This window comes from Atractosteus spatula, chromosome 4 (genome assembly GCF_055471065.1).
Source record: "Atractosteus spatula isolate fAtrSpa1 chromosome 4, fAtrSpa1.hap1, whole genome shotgun sequence".
NCBI lineage: Eukaryota > Metazoa > Chordata > Actinopteri > Semionotiformes > Lepisosteidae > Atractosteus > Atractosteus spatula.
This window is the reverse complement of record NC_142709.1, coordinates 33,205,567-33,227,482: the sequence shown is the minus strand read 5'-3', so window position 1 is coordinate 33,227,482 and position 21,916 is coordinate 33,205,567. Positions and strand designations below refer to the sequence as shown.

Here is a 21,916-nt window from a genome sequence, read left to right as displayed (position 1 = left end):
GAATCTCTCAGTTTACCAACTCTTACGGAAGATCAAAATAATATATTAAAAACGACGATAACACTAGAAGAATTGAATTCAGTGATTACGAGCCTCAGAGCTAATAAATCACCTGGAACTGATGGTTTTAATTCAGAATGGTATAAAACCTTCCGAGCTGAATTAATACCAAATCTTCTTTCTGCTTGTAATTCGGCATTAATTGATGGGAAAATGCCCCCATCATGGAGAGAGGCTATCATCTCAGTTATCCCTAAGGAGGGGAAAGATAGATTAAATTGTGGATCGTTCAGACCAATCTCAGTCCTTAATGTGGATTTTAAAATTTATACAGCAATACTGGCTAAAAGAATTGAAAAGATTCTCCCTCATTTGATACACTATGATCAAACAGGGTTTATTCAAAATAGAGAAACCCATGATAACATTCAACGCACATTGCATATCATGAACCATATTCAGCAACATAATTTAGAAGCTTCTTTGATGAGCCTAGATGCTGAGAAAGCTTTTGACTCTGTTAGTTGGAAATACCTCTATAGGGTTTTAGGTAGGTTTGGGTTTTGTGAAAATATTATTAAAGGTATTCAAACTTTATATGATAGACCAACAGCACGAATTAAAATAAATGGTTATTTATCTGATAGAATAACTTTAGAACGAGGGACTAGGCAAGGCTGCCCTTTATCTCCATTGCTTTTTGCTCTATATATAGAGCCACTAGCCCAGTGGATACGACAAAATAACAAAATAAAAGGTATTTCTATACAAGGTAATGAGCACAAGATAGCACTGTACGCAGATGACGTTTTATTATATCTGGAGGATCCCGCTAGTTCATTTCTAGAAGTAATGAAACTCTTAGATAGCTTTGGCTTGCTGGCAGGCTATAAGTTAAATGTTCAAAAAACACAAATTCTAACTTTTAATTACAACCCTCCTGATTTATTAAAAGGCAAATACCACCTTAAGTGGGACCAAAGTTCAATGAGATATTTAGGAGTCTATTTACCAAAAGATATTTTGGTATTAGCAACAATTAATTATGGACCCCTTATAACTAAAATTAAAGCAGATATATCGAAATGGAGCCTAATCCCCTTTATGAGTTTCAGTTCTAGAATTGAATCTGTAAAAGTGAATCTACTGCCTCAATTACTCTTTCTATCTCAAGCTCTCCCTGTAGAAGTCTCTGCAAAACAATTTTCGGAATGGGATAAGATGATTTCTAGGTTTATTTGGCAGGGGAGAAAACGTAGAATTAGATTCAAAACATTGCAGCTTTCAAAAGATAAAGGGGGTATGGCTTTACCAAATTTAAAAGATTATTATTATGCATCTCAAGTTAAACCTCTCATTAATTCCTGTAATCCAGAATATCAAGACAGATGGAAAGATATTGAATTATCCCTTGTAAATAGCCCCCCAATTCAGGCACTATTAGGTAATAGAAATTTAGACAAAATTACTGAAAAAATATTCAATCCATGGATAAAGTTTCAATTAAGGACATGGAATACAATCACAAAAGAGTATAATTTAGGTGAGGCAGTAAAGATACTCAGATGGTGCGCCTATGATACGGAGTTTAAACCAAATAAGTTGGATAATAGATTTAAATTTTGGATTACAAAAGGAATAACTGCATTTTGTAATATAATGGATAAGAATCAGCTACAAAGTTTTCAGTATTTGAAGGAGAAACATAATTTGGAGAATTCAGATTTATATAGATATCTTCAAATGCACCATTATTTTAATAAGGAGATTATAAGGGGAGATTTAGATATTGTTAATGATGGAGTAGTGAAAATAGTTACAGAAGCCTACAAATCAGAATTAGGTAAAGGTATTATATCTAGATTATATAAAAGTTTTATGGAAAAGAAATCATATTCTACAGAGTATATAAAAGATAAATGGGTGAAAGAAAGTGAAGTTAGAATTTCGAATGAAGAGTGGCTTAAAATTTGTGAATTTCAATGGAGATGTACTAACTCGCATTTATGGAGAGATTTTTGCTGGAAAAACATTGTTCGATTTTTCATTACTTCGAGTCAGAAGGTGCACCATACTGAGGAAAACTCTAAGTGTTGGAGACAGTGCGGAAACCAAGGTAATCATTGGCATATATTCTGGAACTGCCCTAAAATAAGGCTTTTCTGGAAGGAATTACATGAGGCCCTGGAAACTATATTTGAAAGGAATGTACCCTTTACATTTGAGGCTTTATATTTTGGTAAACTGGATTTTGATTGGAGGGGAACGGATGAATATTTGTTTGGAGTCCTTATATCAGCAGGGAAGAAAGCTATAACAAGAAAGTGGCTTCTCACAGATCTACCAACAATGAATGATTGGATTGAATTAATAAAAGAAATATATATAATGGAAATAATAACATTTTCACTAAAATTACAAATGAAAAAAATTGTCAAATATTGGTCTAGATGGGTTCAGTACATTAGACCTTTAAGGTTAGATTTTGTTGAGATACAGAATAACTGAAATTTAATAAGATACATTTATATAGTCTACTCCCTTTTCATATTTATAAATGTATACATCTTCCTTCTTTTGAATGTATAGTTTTGTTAAAAAGTTATATAATTGTAAAAAACTAGGGGAACAAACAGGAATTTGTCCCTGCAATGTAAGGCTGAATAATGGATGTTCATATGTAAAATGGTTTTGTTTTGTTCTCTAAAAATAAAAAAAAATTAAAAAGAAAAATGTTAATTTGGTTCCTTATACAACGTATGCTCTTGCCTTACCTTTGCCCTTTGTAGCCGGCATAGTCCCATTCGACTTCCTCTGCAGCTATGTAGTATATTCTCACGTTGCCTTCTTTGTTTTGCAAGTAATACTTAACAGTTTTATCAATGTCTTCCACGTCAGCAGCAGAAGCATAAGGGTCCTTATATTCCACATACTCGTACGCATTCCCAAGATTCTGTGCAGTCTCATCCATTTGGTCGACATCGTATTCTTTTTCCAGTGGGAGGTACAGCTCATAGTCGTCGAAATCTCTCCGTGGCACCCCTATGACGATGGCTCGTTCGTTCCAATTGTCTTCACTCTTGACCGGCCCAAACGATCTGGGGCCAGCAGTCTGGGGCTTGTGTCCTCTTGGGGAGACGACACTGATCCTGGATTCAGGCTTTGTTTTCCTCCTTCTTTTAACTTTGACCCCATCCTTTTTCTTGCGTCTCTGGCTCTGAGGTTTAATTTTGGTTTTGTGGCCTTGTCCAGCTGTTGATTCATTGTGCATGTATTTTGTTATGTGAGATGGGACCTTCACGGGCACACTTTGATGTTTTCCCTCGTAACCCCAGTGTCTCTTTGAGGGATCCAGAGAAGTAGTGAGAATGCCTTGCGTACTCATGTTCTTCAGGCAGATCAGTACATTTCCTGCATTTCCCCTGGAAGAAGACTTGTCCTCTTCTGAATGTCCATTGTAGTCCAAGTCATGTGGGTTAAGAGTTTCTGTCGAGTTATTTGGGGGTGTTGGGGGAGTCCACGTGCTCAAGCTGTCTTCTGTGTGTTCTCTGATTAAAGAGAACTGAATGTGGGTATCTGAAGGGGACTCATTTACAGTACCTGGAGATCGGGTTGTGTTCAAGTGCTCATCAAACTCTGCAGAGGGAATGTCCTCTTCGCTCTCTGAGTTTACTGGATCTGGTGCATTCCAGTGTTCAAACCCAAGGTTTACTGTTGTTACGTTTGGACCAGTTTCTAAAGCGGGTGAAGATACTTCTGGAGAGGTCTCATTGCCTGTACTGGCTGGCTGTGTATCAGATGACTGGTCCTCTATTCTAAGGACATCAGTTCCATTAAAAACATCTTTGGGGTCTTGAGGCAAACTAGATGGTGGAAGGACCCAGAGGTTTCCCTCTTCAGGATGAGTGTTTGTTTCCAATGTTTGTTTTGGTAAAGTGGCAACAGTGTCCTTCCCAAATTCAGTGGAGCCAGTAAAATTCAAGCCCTTCAAATGGCTTGCATTGAATAAACTCATATTTGCATTTTTCCCATTTTGATCTATTGGGGAACTTGAAAAGTCTGTGATATTGTTCTGATCTTCTCCATCACCAGCAGCTTTGGGAGACAGAATGCTGTATTGGATGTCAGTGTCCTGTATGTTTGCAGGATTCTTAGTATTATCCAAAAGAATTTCCACAGTGCCACTGTCCAGCAAGACAAAATCAGCATCACTTTTGCTCTTTGATTCACTAGATCTATCACTAGTCCATTTGTTTGAGAGACTGACAGAATAAACAAACATGTCTTTATTGGATGTTGCAATATCGGAATCCCCAGATGATGCATTGTCCATTTTTGAGCTTTGCACGCTTTCTTTCTGTACCTCCTCCCACTGTGAGTCAGAATAATTTTGGAACTGGCTTTCCACAAGCTCTACCGTCTCCTCCATCTGAGCACTTACCACTTCCAATGTCCAGTTACTCTTCGGAACCAGCACTCCTGTTTCATTTTCCTGGATGTCTGTTGCATTTCCTTCAGAGAGGGAAATGGGATCATGAAGATGAATTTCTTGAAGACCTGACCACAGTGTTTCTGGTTTTACAGTAGACATTTCAACTTCTTTGTTTTTTAAATCAAACTCTTCTGTCATTGTTGTGTTCACCAAGATTGCTTTTGAGCTATTTCTGCTTTCCTCTATGGGTCCCTCAAGTAGTGGCAGTTCAGTGAACTCGAGGTCCTCATTATCTGCTTGCTCAGGGTTAGTATTATTCTGTAATGTAGCTGCAGCTAAAATAGTTTGTTTTTTTCCTGATAACGTCTGGTTATAATCCTTGAGTCCAGAAGAGAGATCTAAGATGTCTTTCTGAGCCAATGATGTTTGGTTCAAATTTTCTCCGGACAAGGTTTGATTATAATCTTCAAGTCTAGATGAAATATCAAACAAGTCTTCTTCAGTTGGCGCTCTTTTACTCTCTTTCATGTTTCCTCCTGCTGAGGTCTGATTATAATCTCCACGACCAGAAGAAATATCAAATGAGTCTTCAACTGAGGCTCTTTGACTCTCTGTCATGTTTGTTCTTGTTGAGGTCTGATTATAATCTCCAGGACCAGAAGAAATATCAAATGAGTCTTCAACTGATGGTCTTTGACTCTCTGTCATGTTTCCTCCTGCTGAGGTCTGGTTATAATCTCCAGGACCAGAAGAAATATAAAATGAGTCTTCAACTGAGGCTCTTTGACTCTCTGTCATGTTTTTTCCTGTTAAGGTCTGATTATAATCTCCAGGACCAGACGAAATATCAAATGAGTCTTCAACTGATGGTCTTTGACTCTCTGTCGTGTTTCCCTCTGGAGAGGTTTTATAAACTCCAGGAAAAGCTCCTGTTCTTTGATGCTCTGTTATGTTAGTCTCATCACCCTCTCTAAGCACCGAAGACAGATCAAGCAGGTCTTCCTCAGCTACAAGTCCCTGAGATTTGTTTCTGAGTGACCGAATTTGAAGCTGAGAAATCCAGTAATCTGTTTCTGGGTCATCCGTGTTCGTATATTCCTTTGGTTCTAGAATTTCAGTTTTTTTGTCAACTACCCATTCCTCGGGTTCCCAGAGAAGTATGTCTGATGGTTCGCTATCAGTTTCCCACTCATCAGAAGAGTCATTAATGCATTCAAGATCTTTGAACTTTAGCCTCATTCCCTTGTTACTGTAATGGGCGTTTAAAGATGCCAAAAGCCAGTGTCCTGTAAGAAGAACAAACACCATTTATGGTCCAGGGTTATCCAAATCAGTTTGATCCATTTCAGGTTTTACAAGAAGCCGACTCAGCATCTTGAATGAAGCAGCACAGCAAGCAAGACCATTAATATTACATTACATTAACTTTGACCACCTGCCAGTGCAATTCTATTTAATTTAAGGTAGTACAGTTTTTAAGTCATACTATTTGATATTAGGGTGTGTACTCATTTCTTGCTAACAAGTAAGCCTGCATGCATTCTCCAGTTGGAACATGCCTGCATAATGGGGCATTTGTATTCTTTGTGATTCCACAAAGGCTAGAAGAACAGTGAACCTCTCTCTCAAGGAGAGATAAGAGTTGCACAGACACAGCCATGAACAAAGTAGGCCTGATGATTCTCAAGTCAAGAGAAGAAATTCCCCAACTCCAGACACAAGATTGTAAATTTGGGGCCACTACTTAGCAAGGAATGCAAGGAAGGATTTTTGTTAAACTTTAGTTTCAAGAAATTGTGCAACTATGCCTTAAAACCATCCATATATACTGTATACTCTATGTACCACAAACACCATATTTTACCATTCTCTTCATATTAAATGAAGGAATCACGTAGTTATACTCAAAAGAAACATAACCAACTGCATTGGTGTCACGACACAAGGCATGTCTGAAATAATAACAGAAAAGCCTGTAGATATCACTTGTTTGGTCTTAAAACAGCTGAAACAGTAAGGACTGTAGTTGCAACAAGCATTAAAGAATTAAAAGGATTTATAATTTAGAAATCAGATTATTCTGATCCATCCACATCAATTGAGAGTCCCACTTTGGAAAACCCCTCTAGTGGTGAAATGAGGTACAAACCCTTCCCATTCTGATAGCAAATCACTATTCTGACACATTAAAATAGCATCAATCATTTCTTATTGCTAAAAAAGTGTATGAAGTACCAGATGTGTTACCACATTATCTACTTCATTCCCTTACAAAAGGGTAACTCAAAATATTCAATTAAAATACAATTTAAGGCACCACAATTACTTCAGGAAGAGGTGGGTATGCTTGTTTGGTATCAAAACCTGAGGAGTTCAGACATCTAAATATCAAACCTGTGTGTATTACTCAGTTTGATTAATATGCGTTTGGGAAAACAATGAGTTTTCCCACATAATGGACATTTTATCATGTCTCTCCTGATAGCAGCAATATAAATTCCTGAAGGATAGATGTGCAAATCACAGATTTGAATTGGCCAACCAGAACCCTGGCAGACAAGACACTGGAATGTCTTTGTTAATAAAAAATAAATAGGGCAAGCAAAGAACCACACCTTGGACGTTAGGCCCGGGAGGAAGGAAGTTAGGTCAAAGAAGACTGGAAGTTATAATCCCTCATAATCCCTCACTAGAATTACTGAGGCTTGTCTCATAATCTCTCACCAGAGTTACTGAGGTCTGTACCATAGTCCCAGAGATAGCTTGTGTCATAATTGCTCACCTATTTTATCCATGTCCATTGCTATGGTCTCTCCACTCATAGGAAAGAGGCTCAGAACATCTTCTTTTCTATCATAAAGGTCAAACGTGTGACCATAAGAGTGGAGAGTCTCTATGTAGTCCTGTGCCCCGACACTTGACACATGCCAAGTAACGATCTCTCCGTGGCAATATCCCAAAACTTGTCCACTGTCGTACACAAAGCCATTTATTGCTGTGGAAATTTAAAACGAAACATGAAGGAAAGAGCTAAAAGAAAATGTGACTACAGACAACCTGTGATAGGTATATGTATAGTATAGTGAGCATCAAAATAATCATATTATTCTATGTCTGTTTTCTGAAAAATATAGTATACCAATTTTGTTATTGGTTGTATTTTGATTAATTACTCATTCCTGACCGTCGGCGATATACTTGACTGACTTTGAAAGTTGCATCAGCGCTAAATCACCTTTTTTGTGAAAGAACACAACCTGTTCAGACACAGGTGATGAAGCCGAATGTCAAGCCTGGTGAAAAACAGTAAAAACACAGAAAGGAACTGATACACCCTACCGGTAATCAAAAGAAGTCTGCCTTTGTATCACTAGTATGTTAGATCAAGTCAGTTGTACTTACCAGTGGGAACAGCAATATGCTAAATGTCACGTACAACAGACTATTCGCTTGGGAGGGTCTGGGCAGCAGTGTCTAGTCGATACAGAGCTCCTCTTGTAGCGATTGATGGAAACCTAACTGAATGATACTCCATTCATCAAGACCTGGGACCTAACTTGCTGCCCTTCCTGTGGGCCCGTCCTGATGTGACAACATTCCAGCAGGACAACACACATCCTCGTGCTGCTCATGTAACAGCAGATATCTTGAGAGATGAGACTGTTATCGTGCCAGGGATGGCCAACTCACCAAACTTCAGCCCCTATGTACATCTGTGGGCTGAGTGGGAATAACATGTGACACCCAGGGCTCAGACACCAGTGCACAGGCACTTGATTGTCCAGGCTCTGGGAGAGGAATGGGACAGAGTCTCTCACTACATTCAGACTGAGGAACCTAGTGAAACATCAGTCATGACTATATTGGCATTATAATACATAAGGCCACAAAGCCTCCTGGAAGAGCAAAACTGCATTTTTTCACGTAACTGTCCCGTCTAAGCAAGCTAAAAATACATTTACTTCCATGACAACATGATTTGCCCTCCTCCTTACTGTGGAGTAACAAGAACAGGACTCAACTGTGCGCATATTTATAAAACAGTTATCGGCACAAAAACTTAATCTCCCTTTTTTCAAGGCTCCATCCACTCCTGTGAAATATGTTTCAGGAAAGAAGCATCAAAGAACAAAAAAGACCCCAAAAAAAGCCCAAATACTTACAACGCATAATGTTGGATTCATAAAATTTGTGATCTTCTTTGTTGACCTTTGAGGGATCTGTGCAGTAGTTTCTAATGTTTTCCTCAATGTACCAACTTTTGTTCTCGTCGAGAACCGCCAGAACTGCATGCTGCTCCTTATCGGCCTTCAGCTGTGAAAGACAGGTGAATGTTCCCTCAAAACCTCAGCTGAACTGATGTCATGATACTGGCGTGGTGGTTGGCGCTGCTAATGTCTGAATGGGGGCACCTTCTGTGTGGCGTTTCCATGCTCTCCCCATGTTCACATGGGATTTCTCTATATACCTTCTACTCTTCCCACCTTCTATGGTGGTGCACTGGTGAGCATTGCTGCTCTGCAGCACCTGGGCCCTGGGTTCAGTTCCTGGGGTGGAGTTTGCATGTTCTCCCTGTGTTCATGTGGGTTTCCTCCAGGTGCTCTGGCTTCCTCCCACAGTCCAAAGACATACTGGGAAGTTAATGGGCTTGCCTTGATAGGCTCTGGCTCCTCCGCACCCCTATATTACATGATGTGGTTACAAAATAGATGGACGAGTGGATTTAAAAAAAGAATCATCCTGTTTAAACATAATACAACAGGATTTCTTTTGAGAAATATTTCTATACAGAAATCTACTGTACAGTATATACTGTATAAAGATTCAAACACTGCTGCAAGGAGTCAGGGCTGGTCAGACTGGGAGTAAACTGACTCAGATTACCTGCATGTTTCTTTTGTTGAGGGACTGGCTCTTGCAGATGAGCAGTGGCCCGATAAGGCCTGAGGCTATATCTTTGGCCACGTCCACAGCACTGTGGTACATCCTGGTCAGACACCGCGGGTCATTCTGTGCCGGCACATCTTCCTCTGTCACCTTCCATGTGTAAGTGTGCGTCTCGCCTGGCTTCACCTCATGCTGGCCATTGTCTGCACAGTGCCGAACAAGCCATTAGCAATGACAGCAATTCTTCATTCCCGCATGTAAGTAGCACATTTCATCAAAAAGGATCTCAAAGCACTTTAGATGTAGGAGAGGGGCCACTTCATCTGCTACTTAAGAGCAACAGCCGTTCTGTGTCTGCAGTACAGAAATACTCACGGGGCAGAGTGGTGGCTCTGTGGCTAAGGATCTGTGCTTGTGCCTGGAAGGTTGCTGGTTCAAATCCTGTGACCAGCAGAGGAATCGTACTCTGTTGGGCCCCTGAGCAAGGCCTTTAACCCCAGCTGCTCCAGGGGCGCCATATAAATGACTGACCTTGTGCTCTGACCCCAGACTTCTCTCCTTATCCGTGTGTCTCATGGAGAGCAAGCTGGGGTATGTGAAAAGACAAATTCCTAATGCAAGAAATTGTATATGGCTAATAAAGTTATCTTATCTTAATGCCCTTCTTTTAATACCTTTCAGGGACCAGCTTTTAGACACCTACAGTACAGTGTTATTCCTATCCCTGAAAGGGAACCTTGTGAAAATGTCTTTAGTGCTGCTATTCCTAGTCCTGAGGGCTATAAGGAATTCTCCGGTGATTCTTTGAATCATCAATAACTTAAGACTTGTGGAAAAGAATTCAATTGGTCCAAATAAGGAACAGATAAGTGGACCTCCTAGGTTTAGTTTGAGTGTTTCACCTTGATTTGGACCCAGAGCCAAAGGTTTGTGGTGAACATGAAATGGCACGAACCTGAGCCGTCTTTAGGATAGCTGGCTCCTTCCTCTGACTTGCTGACGGTGAGCCCATGGGGATAAATACTGTAGGGTCGGCTTGCATTGTTCTTGAACACAATCTGTCAACACAGACAATGGATCACTCGACCTTCTCCCACTTCTCCCAGTCTTCCTTGAACTTTGATCTTTTAGTCTCTACTCAGTGCTGTTTTAAATATTAAGCAGAATGTGCAGCCTGGCAGCCTCCACCACAGGATTAGAAGAGATAAGATCACAAACCTTTTGAGAAGCTTTTTCCACAGTCGGTGGATGTTCATCTGTTTGATCTCTTGGCTGCAGTTGATCATTATAAATACTGACTTAGTCTTCTGAAACCATCATGTGTAGCTCAGGACATACAGTATGGGAAAACACTTAAACCACAGAAACCACATCACCTTTATTACATCCCAGATCTGGGCCCTCACTGCCGGCCCCAGGATTCCAGTTTCATTCTTCCTTGCTCCTTCTTCGATTTTCGTGAAATTAGCATCCTTATACTGGACATAGACTGCCTTCTTGTACTTCCTGCCAATCCGATCAGGCCTGGGTTCCAAATATTTCGACTTGTACTCCCTGAACGGTTGAGAAAGGTACCAAAAAAAATCTGCTTTTGACAATCTTACACTGCTTAATGCCTGAAAAGCAGTGTACTTCTCTGTTAGTGCATAGACTTGTTAATTCTCTTTCTGTGCTAGTACTGCGCTAAATTGCATTTATCTAACTTTTGGACTAACTTCTCCAGTAGGAGCCCTTTAAGTAATTTGTTGATGGCTGCAGTAAGATGAATGTCAATGCGCAATGTGGTTAGTATATAAGAATTTTGATATAATCTGCATTATGTAACATGCCCCTTGTACAATGTACAGCTTATACATCACACAGAACTTTAAAGCACGCCATGACATAGAGAAATTACCAGACATGTGAAACAATGAGTGTATATGTACGTATAAACCCAAAAGCATGATTATGTTTGGTTAAGTATGTACTGTATATATTGGGTTAGGGATCTCTCTGCATGACTTTCCCACTGCTCTGCTTCATCAATTTGAGATACATGTGCTCAGGCACTAACCTCTCAAGCTTATTCTGAAGTGGACATGGTGTTGGAACACCATTTCTGTACTCCACCTCACGCACACACCCTGCTGTTTGCATTCTAGAAGCACAGTGGGCAGCCTAACAATATAGACATCATAGCAGAAGTGTGCATGGGGCTGCAGTTCTGTCTTCGGCTACTGTGGACTGGTTCTTACCTATCAACATATCCAGGCAAATTTGGTGCATAGTCCCAGATTATTTCTTCCGCAGCAATGTAGTAAACCCATTCACTACTCTGGCGTTTCTGCTGGACTGTGAGTCTTCGTGTTATAGGAGCTTTGCTCTCACAGGATTGCACCTCCAGGTATCCGTGCATTCCAGCTACAGGCAACCAGAAATAAAAAATTCAAAAGTGAACCCCGAACATTACTACAACTGTAATATCAGTAAACCTTTACCAAGCAACAGGAAAACAACAACAAAAAAGAATATAGGGACTTTTGGTTTCTACTCTTTGGGTAAAGAACGGCATTTAGTTCTTAGTTTTAAATGCACTTTCAGTTACAGTTATACACTACATGTAATACAGATTGGGTCCCAATTATTTCTTAACAAAGGTGGCAAACAAGGTTTCCTGTTCATTCTGTTCTTAGCGTTTAATAGATCTCAAGAGGTCATCAAGGTGTCCTTTGGGGGTCTCCATTGTCCACTTTTATGTCTGTTTTGACAGCTAAATGATGTACAGGGCTGCCTAAACAGCCAGACAACCAAGGAAATGGACACCGTGTAGCAACCAACAGACCAGAAGCGAAAAGTAGTAACCAGAAGACGAAGACCAGAGGCAAAGTACAAGAGCAGGTTAAATTCAGAATCCAGGAAGGCAATCCAAGGGAAAACAACACAAAAAGCAGGGAAACAGAAAGGAGAAAGGGAGAAAACAATGCAAGAAAGGAGAACAAGAAACAGGACAAGAGAAAGGAACAAGGCAAGAAACAGGGTAGACGAATCAGGAAAAACAGGTTAAGTATAGACTAGAACCCAAACCAGAATGTGACTGAGCACTGCAGTGAATGAGGGCACAGAAAATATAGAGGCAGGGAAGGGAGGCGTGGAGTCCTAGGTATACTGGTCAGTGATTGGCTGATGCTTATCGCAGCTGCCTGCGTGGGCTGCGCCTCTGCTGCGCAGGTAGGCCAGCAACCAGTGATTGAGGCATCCTCTGGCAGCGAAGATATGGAACCGTAACATCTACAACGTGTGTCAGGGCCCAGCTGAGCGCCTTACCCTCTAGGTGCTTATAGATTTTCGAGGACAGCAGCCAGACCCCGGCGTGCATGGCGGTCATGTTGACCGAGGTGCAGGAGGAGGAGATGAGATTGATGGTGGAGAGCTTGTGCCCCCTCTGCTGCAGGACCTGCCCATTGAAATGGACGGAGAAGAGCTCCGGCTCGGAGCTCATCCCCACCAGGTGCCAGCTCACATGGTCGTAGGCACAGATCTTCAAATCTGGGACAAGCAAGAGAACAGTCAGAGTAGGTCAGAGAGTGGGTCAGAGAAAACAGAAAATGTCTTAAATGTGGAATCACAACATTGGTAGAAACAGTTTGTTATAGTACATACTGTATCACCTGGGGCTCAGGTTGAAAGGATCATTCAGGAGGATTGGTCATGGAGCACTGTCTCATTGCAAGTTACCCTAAGCTACATACTTAACCTCCTTTTGCCTGGCCTATGGAGCACTACTCTGTTATCTCACCAGCAGCTGTTTAATGGGTCATTCACCCATGAGTGACAAATGCATGTAATAATAGGATTATTACTAATTATCCTTTGCTTTCACAGTGATCTAAGATGGATCACATCTACTGCCAGCACATCTCACAGAGCCCTGGAGACAAAACACATTTCTGCAGGAACACATATCTTTAATTTGCTCTTGTTTGTTGTCTTTTAATACCCATCCAGGGGAAGCAGCAGTTTGGAAGTGTCAATTGTCAGTCAGCCCAGCTGGGCACCAGGAGTCCAGCAGGAGGAAGACAAGGATTGCTCACTTGCATTGGTAATAGTGCAATGGATTAGCGATACCAGTGATACCAGTGAAGCCATTTGAATTTAATGTCCAATGTCTGTTAGAAGCTATTTTTCCATACTTGTGCTGTGCAGGAGACCTAAAACAAACTGCCAGAACGAGGCAAGTCTGGCTGATTGAACTGCTAGCTGACAGGCACCAGGCAAGACCAGGGGACTGTGCTTTGAGTATACTCAATACCCAGCCTTGGCAATACGTGATCAAGAGTGGACCACAAGAGCAAGTCTGCTAATACATGAGTTTTTAAAACCAATAAAACCCCCAATAAACAATCCTAGAATACTGCAATACTACTGTACCTGTATATCTAAGAAGTGACATTGGAAATTAGTTGCATTTGGAAGTCTTTATTAAGACACGCCTTGCCATATGACATCAGAGATCAGGGCTGTTTGTGGCGGTGTCCTTACCTGGCAGTGATCCATTGACATAGCCATTGATGGAGTGCTTGATCGGACCAGCAGGCTCTGCCTCCTCTGTCCTGTACCAGCTTTTACTTTCATCAAATACGCCAAAAAGGAGCACATGTTCCTGGTCAAAGGAGATCTGCTTGCCAGTGTCACTGAGGCTCCCTGGAGTATTGTGAAGCACAGAAGGAGATTCTGTTTAATGAGGAATCAGTCTTCAAAACATCCTTCAGGATCTCTGTCCCTTAAAAGGGGTGTTACCCCAGCATTCTGGTCAAATTTCCCCCTGGCCTTTACCAATCATGGCCTCCTGATAATCCCAATTAATCATTATTATTAAAGAGCATTGCCTACTGGGACATTCCTTCTTCTGAAACTCCCTCAGAAGCAACATGAGTCAGCCTAAAGAGCTACCACACCTAAAGTGGCATCTGTTTCTGCAGGGAAGCTGGCAATGTAAATGAGGTATCTTACAAAGCTCCAAAAGCTTTGAATCCTACTGCAGAAATGTTTTCAGATACATCAGAAGCTTGAATGGTCCCTGCTCATTTGGGTTTTCCTTGCTTCATACGGGCTTTTACTGGGATTCTCTGTGCACAATGCTAACTTCCCTCTCATCTTCTTTTACATTTGCTTATACACAAGCCTGTCATATTTCTTTCATGCAAGGGAACAAGTAATAGGTTTATTCCATGCTGAGAAGAGAAGAGAGAAAACACAACGTTCCGGCTGTGAAGCCTTCTTCAGGTGTGGAATTCAGCAACCTATTACTTGTTCCTTTGCAGACTAAGCATGCTGCCGCAGCTACCCAAATATTTCTTTTATTATTAATTTCGGTGCATGACTCATTTATCAGGGGTTGTGACAGCCTAAACCTGTACACCTTGGTTCACCGGGGCACTCAAGACACAGAGCTCCAAAGGTTCAATTTTCACCACAATAATGTAAATGCAGGTCAGGCAGTGGGCTTTGCCTATCAGAGACGGAGCTGTCACGTTACCTTCTTTGCAAATGAGCAGGGCCCCAATCAGCCCGGAGTTGAAGTCCTTGACCAGGTTGACATGGGAGAAGTAGGTGTAAGTGAGACACGGCGGGTCGTCCTTTGTGGGCGCGATCTCCTTGGTGACCTCCCAGATGTACTTGTGCTCCCCACCCGGATTCACTACGTCATCCTTCTTCTCGAACAAGGAGGTGTTGTCAAAGTAGAGAGAGCCTAAGGAGTTCAAATTTCACACCACGTTTAAGCCACAAGGAACATCCACTCTGAGCTAGAACTACCTCCAGAACGTAATTAAAGGTCAAGGCCGGATACTATATTATTATTTTTTTATTTCTGAGCCAGCAGCCCTTGCCAATCGCCCCTAGTCTACAATCCACAGCTCTTCAGCAACGTGCTTCATGGCTCTTGGACAAGTACAGGAGAGCATGAGGCAGCAAACAGGTGCACTGTGGACATTCACTTTCTCTGACAAGAACAGATAAGTCACCAGGGGCCAAAGATGTAGCTCTTTCTTGTGGACAAGTGCAGAGCGGTAAATGCAAGAAGTAGAAATATCAACTAGAAATATAAGATGGGAAATAGAGAACTCAAAAAGTTTCTAAAAAAGCAAGAAACGTACAGTAGGTGCTTATGTTGACATAACATTTATATCTTCTGTGCAATGTGGGTATGCAATAAGACAGGCACAGAATGTAAGGATGCATAGTTAAAAGTGTGGAATTGAAATCAAGGGATGCTATGTTTAATTTGCTCCAGTCCGATCTTCTATTTAGAATACTGTGTACAATGTCAGCAACCACTGTATGTAAGAAAAAATGACTGCTGATCTGGTAGGCCAGAGAAGAGCGACCATACACATTTGGGCACTGTGGCTAAGGATCTGCGCCTGTGGCTGGAAGGTTGCTGGTTCAAATCCTGCAGCTGGCAGAGGAATCCTACTCTGATGGGGCCCTGAGCAAAAGCCCTTAACCCCAACTGCTCCAGGGGTGGTTTATAAATGGCTGACCCTGTGCTCTGACCTCAAACTACTCTCCCTGCCTGTTTGTCTCATGGAGAGCAAGTTGGGGTATATGAAAAGACAAACTCCTACTGCAAGAAATTGTATGTGTAATCTGATAAAAGTATTCAAAAATATACTTTGTATACAGCTGGATCCTTTGACAAAAAGCTAGTAAAAACTAAATGAACTGGATGGTCCATATGTCCACTTGTTTTCAACCTTTCTGATGTTCTTTTGTGAACCAGGGGGCACTAGTGAGGACAAGAGGCACTTGTTTACACAAAGGGCTGTGGGAGTGTGGAACAAACCTTGACCTCAACCCTAATTTTCGTGTTGCTGAAAATGATAAGATAATGGATCAGATGGATTAGATAGATTCTAGTCACTAAATGAGCCTAAATGGTCGGCATGACACCCTTCTATTTGAAAACATTCTTCTTTTTTTATGATCTCAGGTGCAAGCTGAGCACACCGTGAGCTGACATCAGACCAAATTTAGCAGAAATTGGACAACTGTGTGCCAGTTGGGGAATTCCACTGAAACCAGTGTTGATTATATTTCCCAGTCCATGCTCTGACTGGACGCCTTTATCTGATTAGATTTTCAGAAACCTCAGATCCAGATTCAATGTAAACTCTAAGCACATTTTGCTAGCAGCTTTCTTCCAGCCATGGCTTTGAATGATATGTTACTGATTTTCAGCATACTGAGGGGAGGGACCAAACCAGCTTTCCAAATTTAGGTGCCAAAAAATCATTTTGAGTTGGCAGAAGGTTTGATGTGGATCATCAGTGACTGGTGTGAACTTCAAAGGGTTTCATTTGTAAGTCAAGGCTGGTACAGGTGCTCTCTGAATATGTCTGTGAGAAATGTGTACAGTATGTACAACTGATAAAGAAAAGTACCAAAGTCCCTTGTACATACAATTAAAACTCAATACAATTAAAATAAATGTATAACAATAAATGATAATGATGTATTACATGCTCTACCAAGCATATATGGTTTCATGAAGGTGTTTACAGGCCAGGCGGACTGACAAAATGTACACGAGAGTCCATATTGAAATACTATCTTGTAGTAATACACTGCAAGATCATTTGCCAGCTAGAAGCAAGCGGTACATAATCACAAAGCTCTCAACTCTCATGTACTGTATAAAGACCAAAATCTTGAAAATCTCATGCATTTGCATTGAGTCTAAGTTGACTAAAAAAATTAAGTTAACAAAAGTATAATTTTATAATTGTTATAGAGACTCACGATTCAGTTAATTTTCCAGTGTTAATTAGCTTGTGTTTTTAAACATGAAAAAAGTAACCATCGATTCAAATAGAATGCTATCGCAATTTTTCAATGGAAAATCTCACGCATTATGGTTTAGGACTCTTGAGAGCTGCGTCAGTAACCTACGTAGGACAAACGCAGGGTTTCCTCACAGCTGAATCATTGGGTCACAGACAGATACAGAAGAGTAGTTTAGTCACATTAATAAGATAGCTGGTTAGTCCACAAGCTAGTAAAGTAATTTACTGTAGCTGCTCTAAGCTTTTACCTGCAGAAATTTTACTTCATTTCCAACTGGTTTCTAAATATGAACAATTCCAGAACTTGAAAGGTAATGAACTTACAAAGCTACCACTGATAGTGCATCTGTTCCCCAGACTGCACTTGATGAGGAACTCTTTAGTTATCTGTCTTGGTTAAAAATTATCTACAGAAGACAAACACAACTGTTTGCTTTTTTCTCCATTTGTTTACCTACTGGAATGAGTAATGTCCAAAAGCAAAAGAAATGATATATAAATTGTGGAGGGAATGGGTCTCACATCTCTTCCTTCCACAGAGTTCAACCACACAGTTGCAAGATCATAACTTTTTATTTAAAAAATGGACAATGCTGACTGTAGTTGTTAATTGTGCTCGGTTTTGCTTGGCACAGCGTTTGCAATGCTTGGTCTGCTTGTGCTGGCTTTATTCTTCACTTTCAGTTTGTCGTCTGACCATGATCATTGCTGTAAATATAATGTGCTGTACGAGCCCAAGTTTATTTCACAGATGTATTTCAGATCATCTCGGATAAGAGCTTCTGATTAGCAAAGAAACAAAGGCATACATACATACAGTAATAATAATCTCTCGCCTTGCAGTTGGTTTTCTTCACGACATTGAAGTAGTTCAAAATCCCTATTCAATGCCCTTTTCACTGTTGTGCTGATACGGTGTATTTCAAGATCACAACAGTACCACCCCACCTGCAATGAGACTGAGACACAAGCACGTACCCTCGGACTGTTTCCCGTACTCAATGCCATGTGGGTGGAGGCTGTAGGTCCGGTCAGCCATGTTCCTGAAGGTGACCACAATGACATCCCCCACCTCTCCACGCAGAGTGGGACCCAGCAGCCCTGAAAAATGAGGATGATTATTCTAGTGCTTAAGAGGCCCTTCTGTCCATCTAATCCTCTGGGTTCCCAATAACTTATTGATCCAAGGATCTTATCCCGCTATTTCCAGAAGGACGAGACAGGTTTCATGAGCTGGGATGCTTTGCTTATCTATGTAACAACAGTATCAACAGTATGATAGGAGCTTCCAGAGATGGTTTTTAGTTTTTGTTTCTGTGTCCGTATTACACTGAATATGTGGCCAGTCATTCTCTGCTCTGGCAATGGCAGGCAGCAGATTTGAGAACCTCCTCATGGAGCTCCCATTACTTAGAGACACTAAGAAACAGTTGGCATTGAATTTATTCATTCTTCAACACTTTCACTTCACTGGTCAGCACCCCTGACCCACATGGTCAGCTGTCACTGTATTGTTAACTGCAATACACTGTACAAATCTGTAAAGTGCTCTGTGGTAAACTGTTGCAATGTGCATGATAGCAAATAAAATTACTGATTGATTGATGGATCAATTGATGGATCGATTCATTTATTGGTGGATAGCCAGGACAGGGTGAGATGTTTCTTCCAGCAGCATGGCTTTGTCTCCTCTGGCACTCACCTGACCAAGATGGATGGGGCTTGGCTTGTTTGAATTCAGCATCATATTCCCTGAAAACCACCTTCTTGTAAGTCTGGGCTCCCCTAAAAGAACAGAAGGAAAAGAAAGTAGTGTGTAGAGCAGGGCTGTCCAGTCCTTGTCTTGGATGGCCGGTCTCTGCGGGTTTACAAGGTCTGCTTAAAGCAGCAGCACCTATAGAGCTGAGAGAAACTGATGAACTGGTCCAGATCAGCCCAGGAACCAGCTGATTTAGCTCCTTAAGAGCTGAGTTGGAATAAAAAACCTGGAGACACACTGGCCCTCAAAGACCAGGACTGTAAAGCCCAGGTGTGGAGTCAAGGGTAGAATACAGATGTGTCATTTTGGAGCCACATAGAGATATTATGAAGCACGGATACTCCTGAATGGGGAAAAAAGTGCTTTTTTTTAAGAAAAATTAAAACACTTGCATACTATATGAAATATGATTTCAACATATTTGGTTTCAACATGTCTGTTTCCGTCACAATCATCAAAACTTATCAGAAAAATTTAAAATGCTAATAAACTCAACATATGTTAAATTCTGTAACTGCTGTACAACACCAATCCATAACCACAAAATATAAATGTTGCAAGTTTTGTTGCGCAGGTGAACCGAGGATAGACGCCGTGCTTACTGTTTTGATCAATAAAAAATCAGAAAGTGCAACTGACTACTAGAACAATAAAAACATGCCAACAGTTAAAACATTCAATTTCCAAATTCTGTACTGTGTAGAATAAAGTCTTTGCTTCTTGTCGGAGTTTTCTTTCGTATTCTGGATATTTCCCCAGCTCTCTCTGGTACGCGCGTCAGAGAGATACCAGGGGAGGAAGAGAAAGAGAAAACGGATTGCTTTACCTTTGATCTCCATAGTAATCCCATTCCGTTAGAACCGCTGCAATGTAATAATGCCTTTCCACTGCCAGAGAGCACTGGGACACGAGTACCAGGAGCAGAGCCCCTGACCAGCACCAGTTTCTGGCTGTTCTCATTCCTGAAGCACCAGGACACGTCCTCCTGGGACACCGGGAGATTCGGCTATGCGTAACGAGACGAGTTTGCCCCGCTTGCGTTGACCCCCACCTACGGGGCCCTTACGTATCAGCATTCAATATACCGCAAACACACAGTTCAAACACGCACTGTGTTCCCAGAAACCAGGACACAGTTGTTGATCGTCTGAACGGGAAGAAAATAAAATAGTATCACTACTAGCTGTGCGAAATTAGTCATTAAACGGTTTAATATTTGCATGACTCAATTTAACGCAAGGGTGACCAAGTCTTCGCAATTTCCTGTCTTTATCTGCCTTTACCTGTCTAGCTTTCGAAACTTTTGAGGAACATCGCTACGAACTTTTTTAAATAAAAGGAGAGTGATTTTCTCATGACGACAGACCACAAACAGTTTTTTTAAAAAGAGTTATCTTCTTCAGCATTTATTTTTTAAGGTTAAAATTTCAACTCCTTTCAGGAGTTGTGTGTTCTAGAACATCATGGTCTCCAAACAAGTGGATCTCAGATATCAAATGATTTCAATGATGTCCTTATCTTAGCTCCTAAACAAAAGTTGGTACTGTACACACAACTAGTCAGTACTACAAAATCTAAGAGATACAGCATGACCTTTAAGATAACTGAAGGATTAATGACAAGCTCATTGATATCACCAAGGACGTAAACAGCATTGCAGTGGTTAGCATTGTTACCTTGCAGTTTTGGGCCCTGGGTTTAATTACAGACCTGTGGTGGGACATTATCTGTGTGGAGTTTGTATGTGCCCACTACAGTATGTCCGTGTGGGTCTCCTGCAGGTGCTCTGCCATCCTGTCATAATCCAGAACATACTGGTAGGTTAATTGGCTTCTGGAAAATTGGCCCTGGTGTGAGTGTGTGAATGTTTCTGTGTTTTCCCTGAGATGGACTTACATCCTGGCCAGGCTGTGATAGGCTCCGGCCCCCCCAAACCCCTGGATTGGATGAAACAGTTAGAAAATGAATGGACGGATGGAAGCCATTTGGCTCCTGTGTGTGGTGGTCAGTAGTTAATTGATACAAGGATCTCATCCAGCTGTTTCTGGAAGGAAGCCGGGTAGCTTGTTTTGTATTCCCACAAGCCTTTGGGGAAAGGTTTGCGACTCACTCCTCGGTCTGAAGAAATGTGCTGTGTTGACTTCGTCAGTGTTCTTGGGGATTTTGACTGCTTGTATCAGGTCCCCTTGTAGTCTTCTCTGGTCAAAAAAGAGAAGCTAAATTCCTCTAGCCTGTCAGTGTAGGACTTTCCTTTAAGTACAGGAATGTACAGTATCTGGTTGCTCCTCACTGGATGGATCTCAGAGCAGCAATATATTTTCTATAATGTCGCGACCCAATCGTGTACAATATTCTAAATGAGGCTTTATTAGTGCATTATACAATTTTATAATAACGGCCCCCTTTGATTTAATTTCTAAGGCTTTAAAATATACACTCAGTGGCCACTTTATTGCACCTATCTAGTACCGGGTAAGACCCCCTTTTACCTCCAGAACAGCCTGAATTCTTCATGTCATGGATTCAACAAGGTGCTAGAAACATTCCTTAGGGATTTTGGTCCATGCGGACTCTATAGCATCACGCAGTTCTTGCAGATTTTGCGGCCACACATTCATGCTGCGAACCTCCCATTCCACCTCACCCCAAAGGTGCTCTATTGGATTGAGATCTGGGGACTGTGCAGGCCACTGGAGTAAACTGAAGTCACTGTCATGTTCGTGGAACCAACTGGAGTTGATGTGTGCTTTGTGACATTATCCTGCTGGAAGCATCCATTTGAAAATGGGTATACTGTGGCCATAAAGGGATACACATGGTCAGCAACAATGCTTAGGTATGCTGTGGCATTCAAATGATGCTCAATTGGTATTAAGGGGCCTAATGTGTGCCAAGAAAACATTCCCCACACCATTACACCACCACCAGTGTGTACCGTTGACACAAGGCAGGATGGATCCATGGATTTATGCTGTTTACACCAAATTCTGACCTTACCATCTGCATGTCGCA

General features: G+C 41.3%; 1 protein-coding gene across 1 annotated transcript in view; it reads right to left on the bottom strand.

Annotated features, from left to right (window-relative positions):
- Window positions 1-19,955, bottom strand: part of f5 (coagulation factor V) — a 37,057-nt gene extending 17,102 nt beyond the window's left edge. Inside the window, exons 1-13 of the mRNA XM_088915024.1 lie at window positions 19,731-19,955; window positions 18,848-18,930; window positions 18,124-18,246; window positions 14,838-15,050; window positions 13,841-14,002; window positions 12,626-12,847; window positions 11,557-11,722; window positions 10,696-10,873; window positions 10,275-10,377; window positions 9,317-9,522; window positions 8,596-8,746; window positions 7,215-7,427; window positions 2,775-5,718 (exon numbers count right to left, since the gene is read on the bottom strand). Coding sequence (XP_088771150.1) covers window positions 2,775-5,718; window positions 7,215-7,427; window positions 8,596-8,746; window positions 9,317-9,522; window positions 10,275-10,377; window positions 10,696-10,873; window positions 11,557-11,722; window positions 12,626-12,847; window positions 13,841-14,002; window positions 14,838-15,050; window positions 18,124-18,246; window positions 18,848-18,930; window positions 19,731-19,864 — 4,898 coding nt within the window. The 5' untranslated portion in view covers window positions 19,865-19,955. The remainder of the gene's footprint in view (window positions 1-2,774; window positions 5,719-7,214; window positions 7,428-8,595; window positions 8,747-9,316; window positions 9,523-10,274; window positions 10,378-10,695; window positions 10,874-11,556; window positions 11,723-12,625; window positions 12,848-13,840; window positions 14,003-14,837; window positions 15,051-18,123; window positions 18,247-18,847; window positions 18,931-19,730) is intronic.
- Window positions 19,956-21,916: the final 1,961 nt, after the last annotated feature.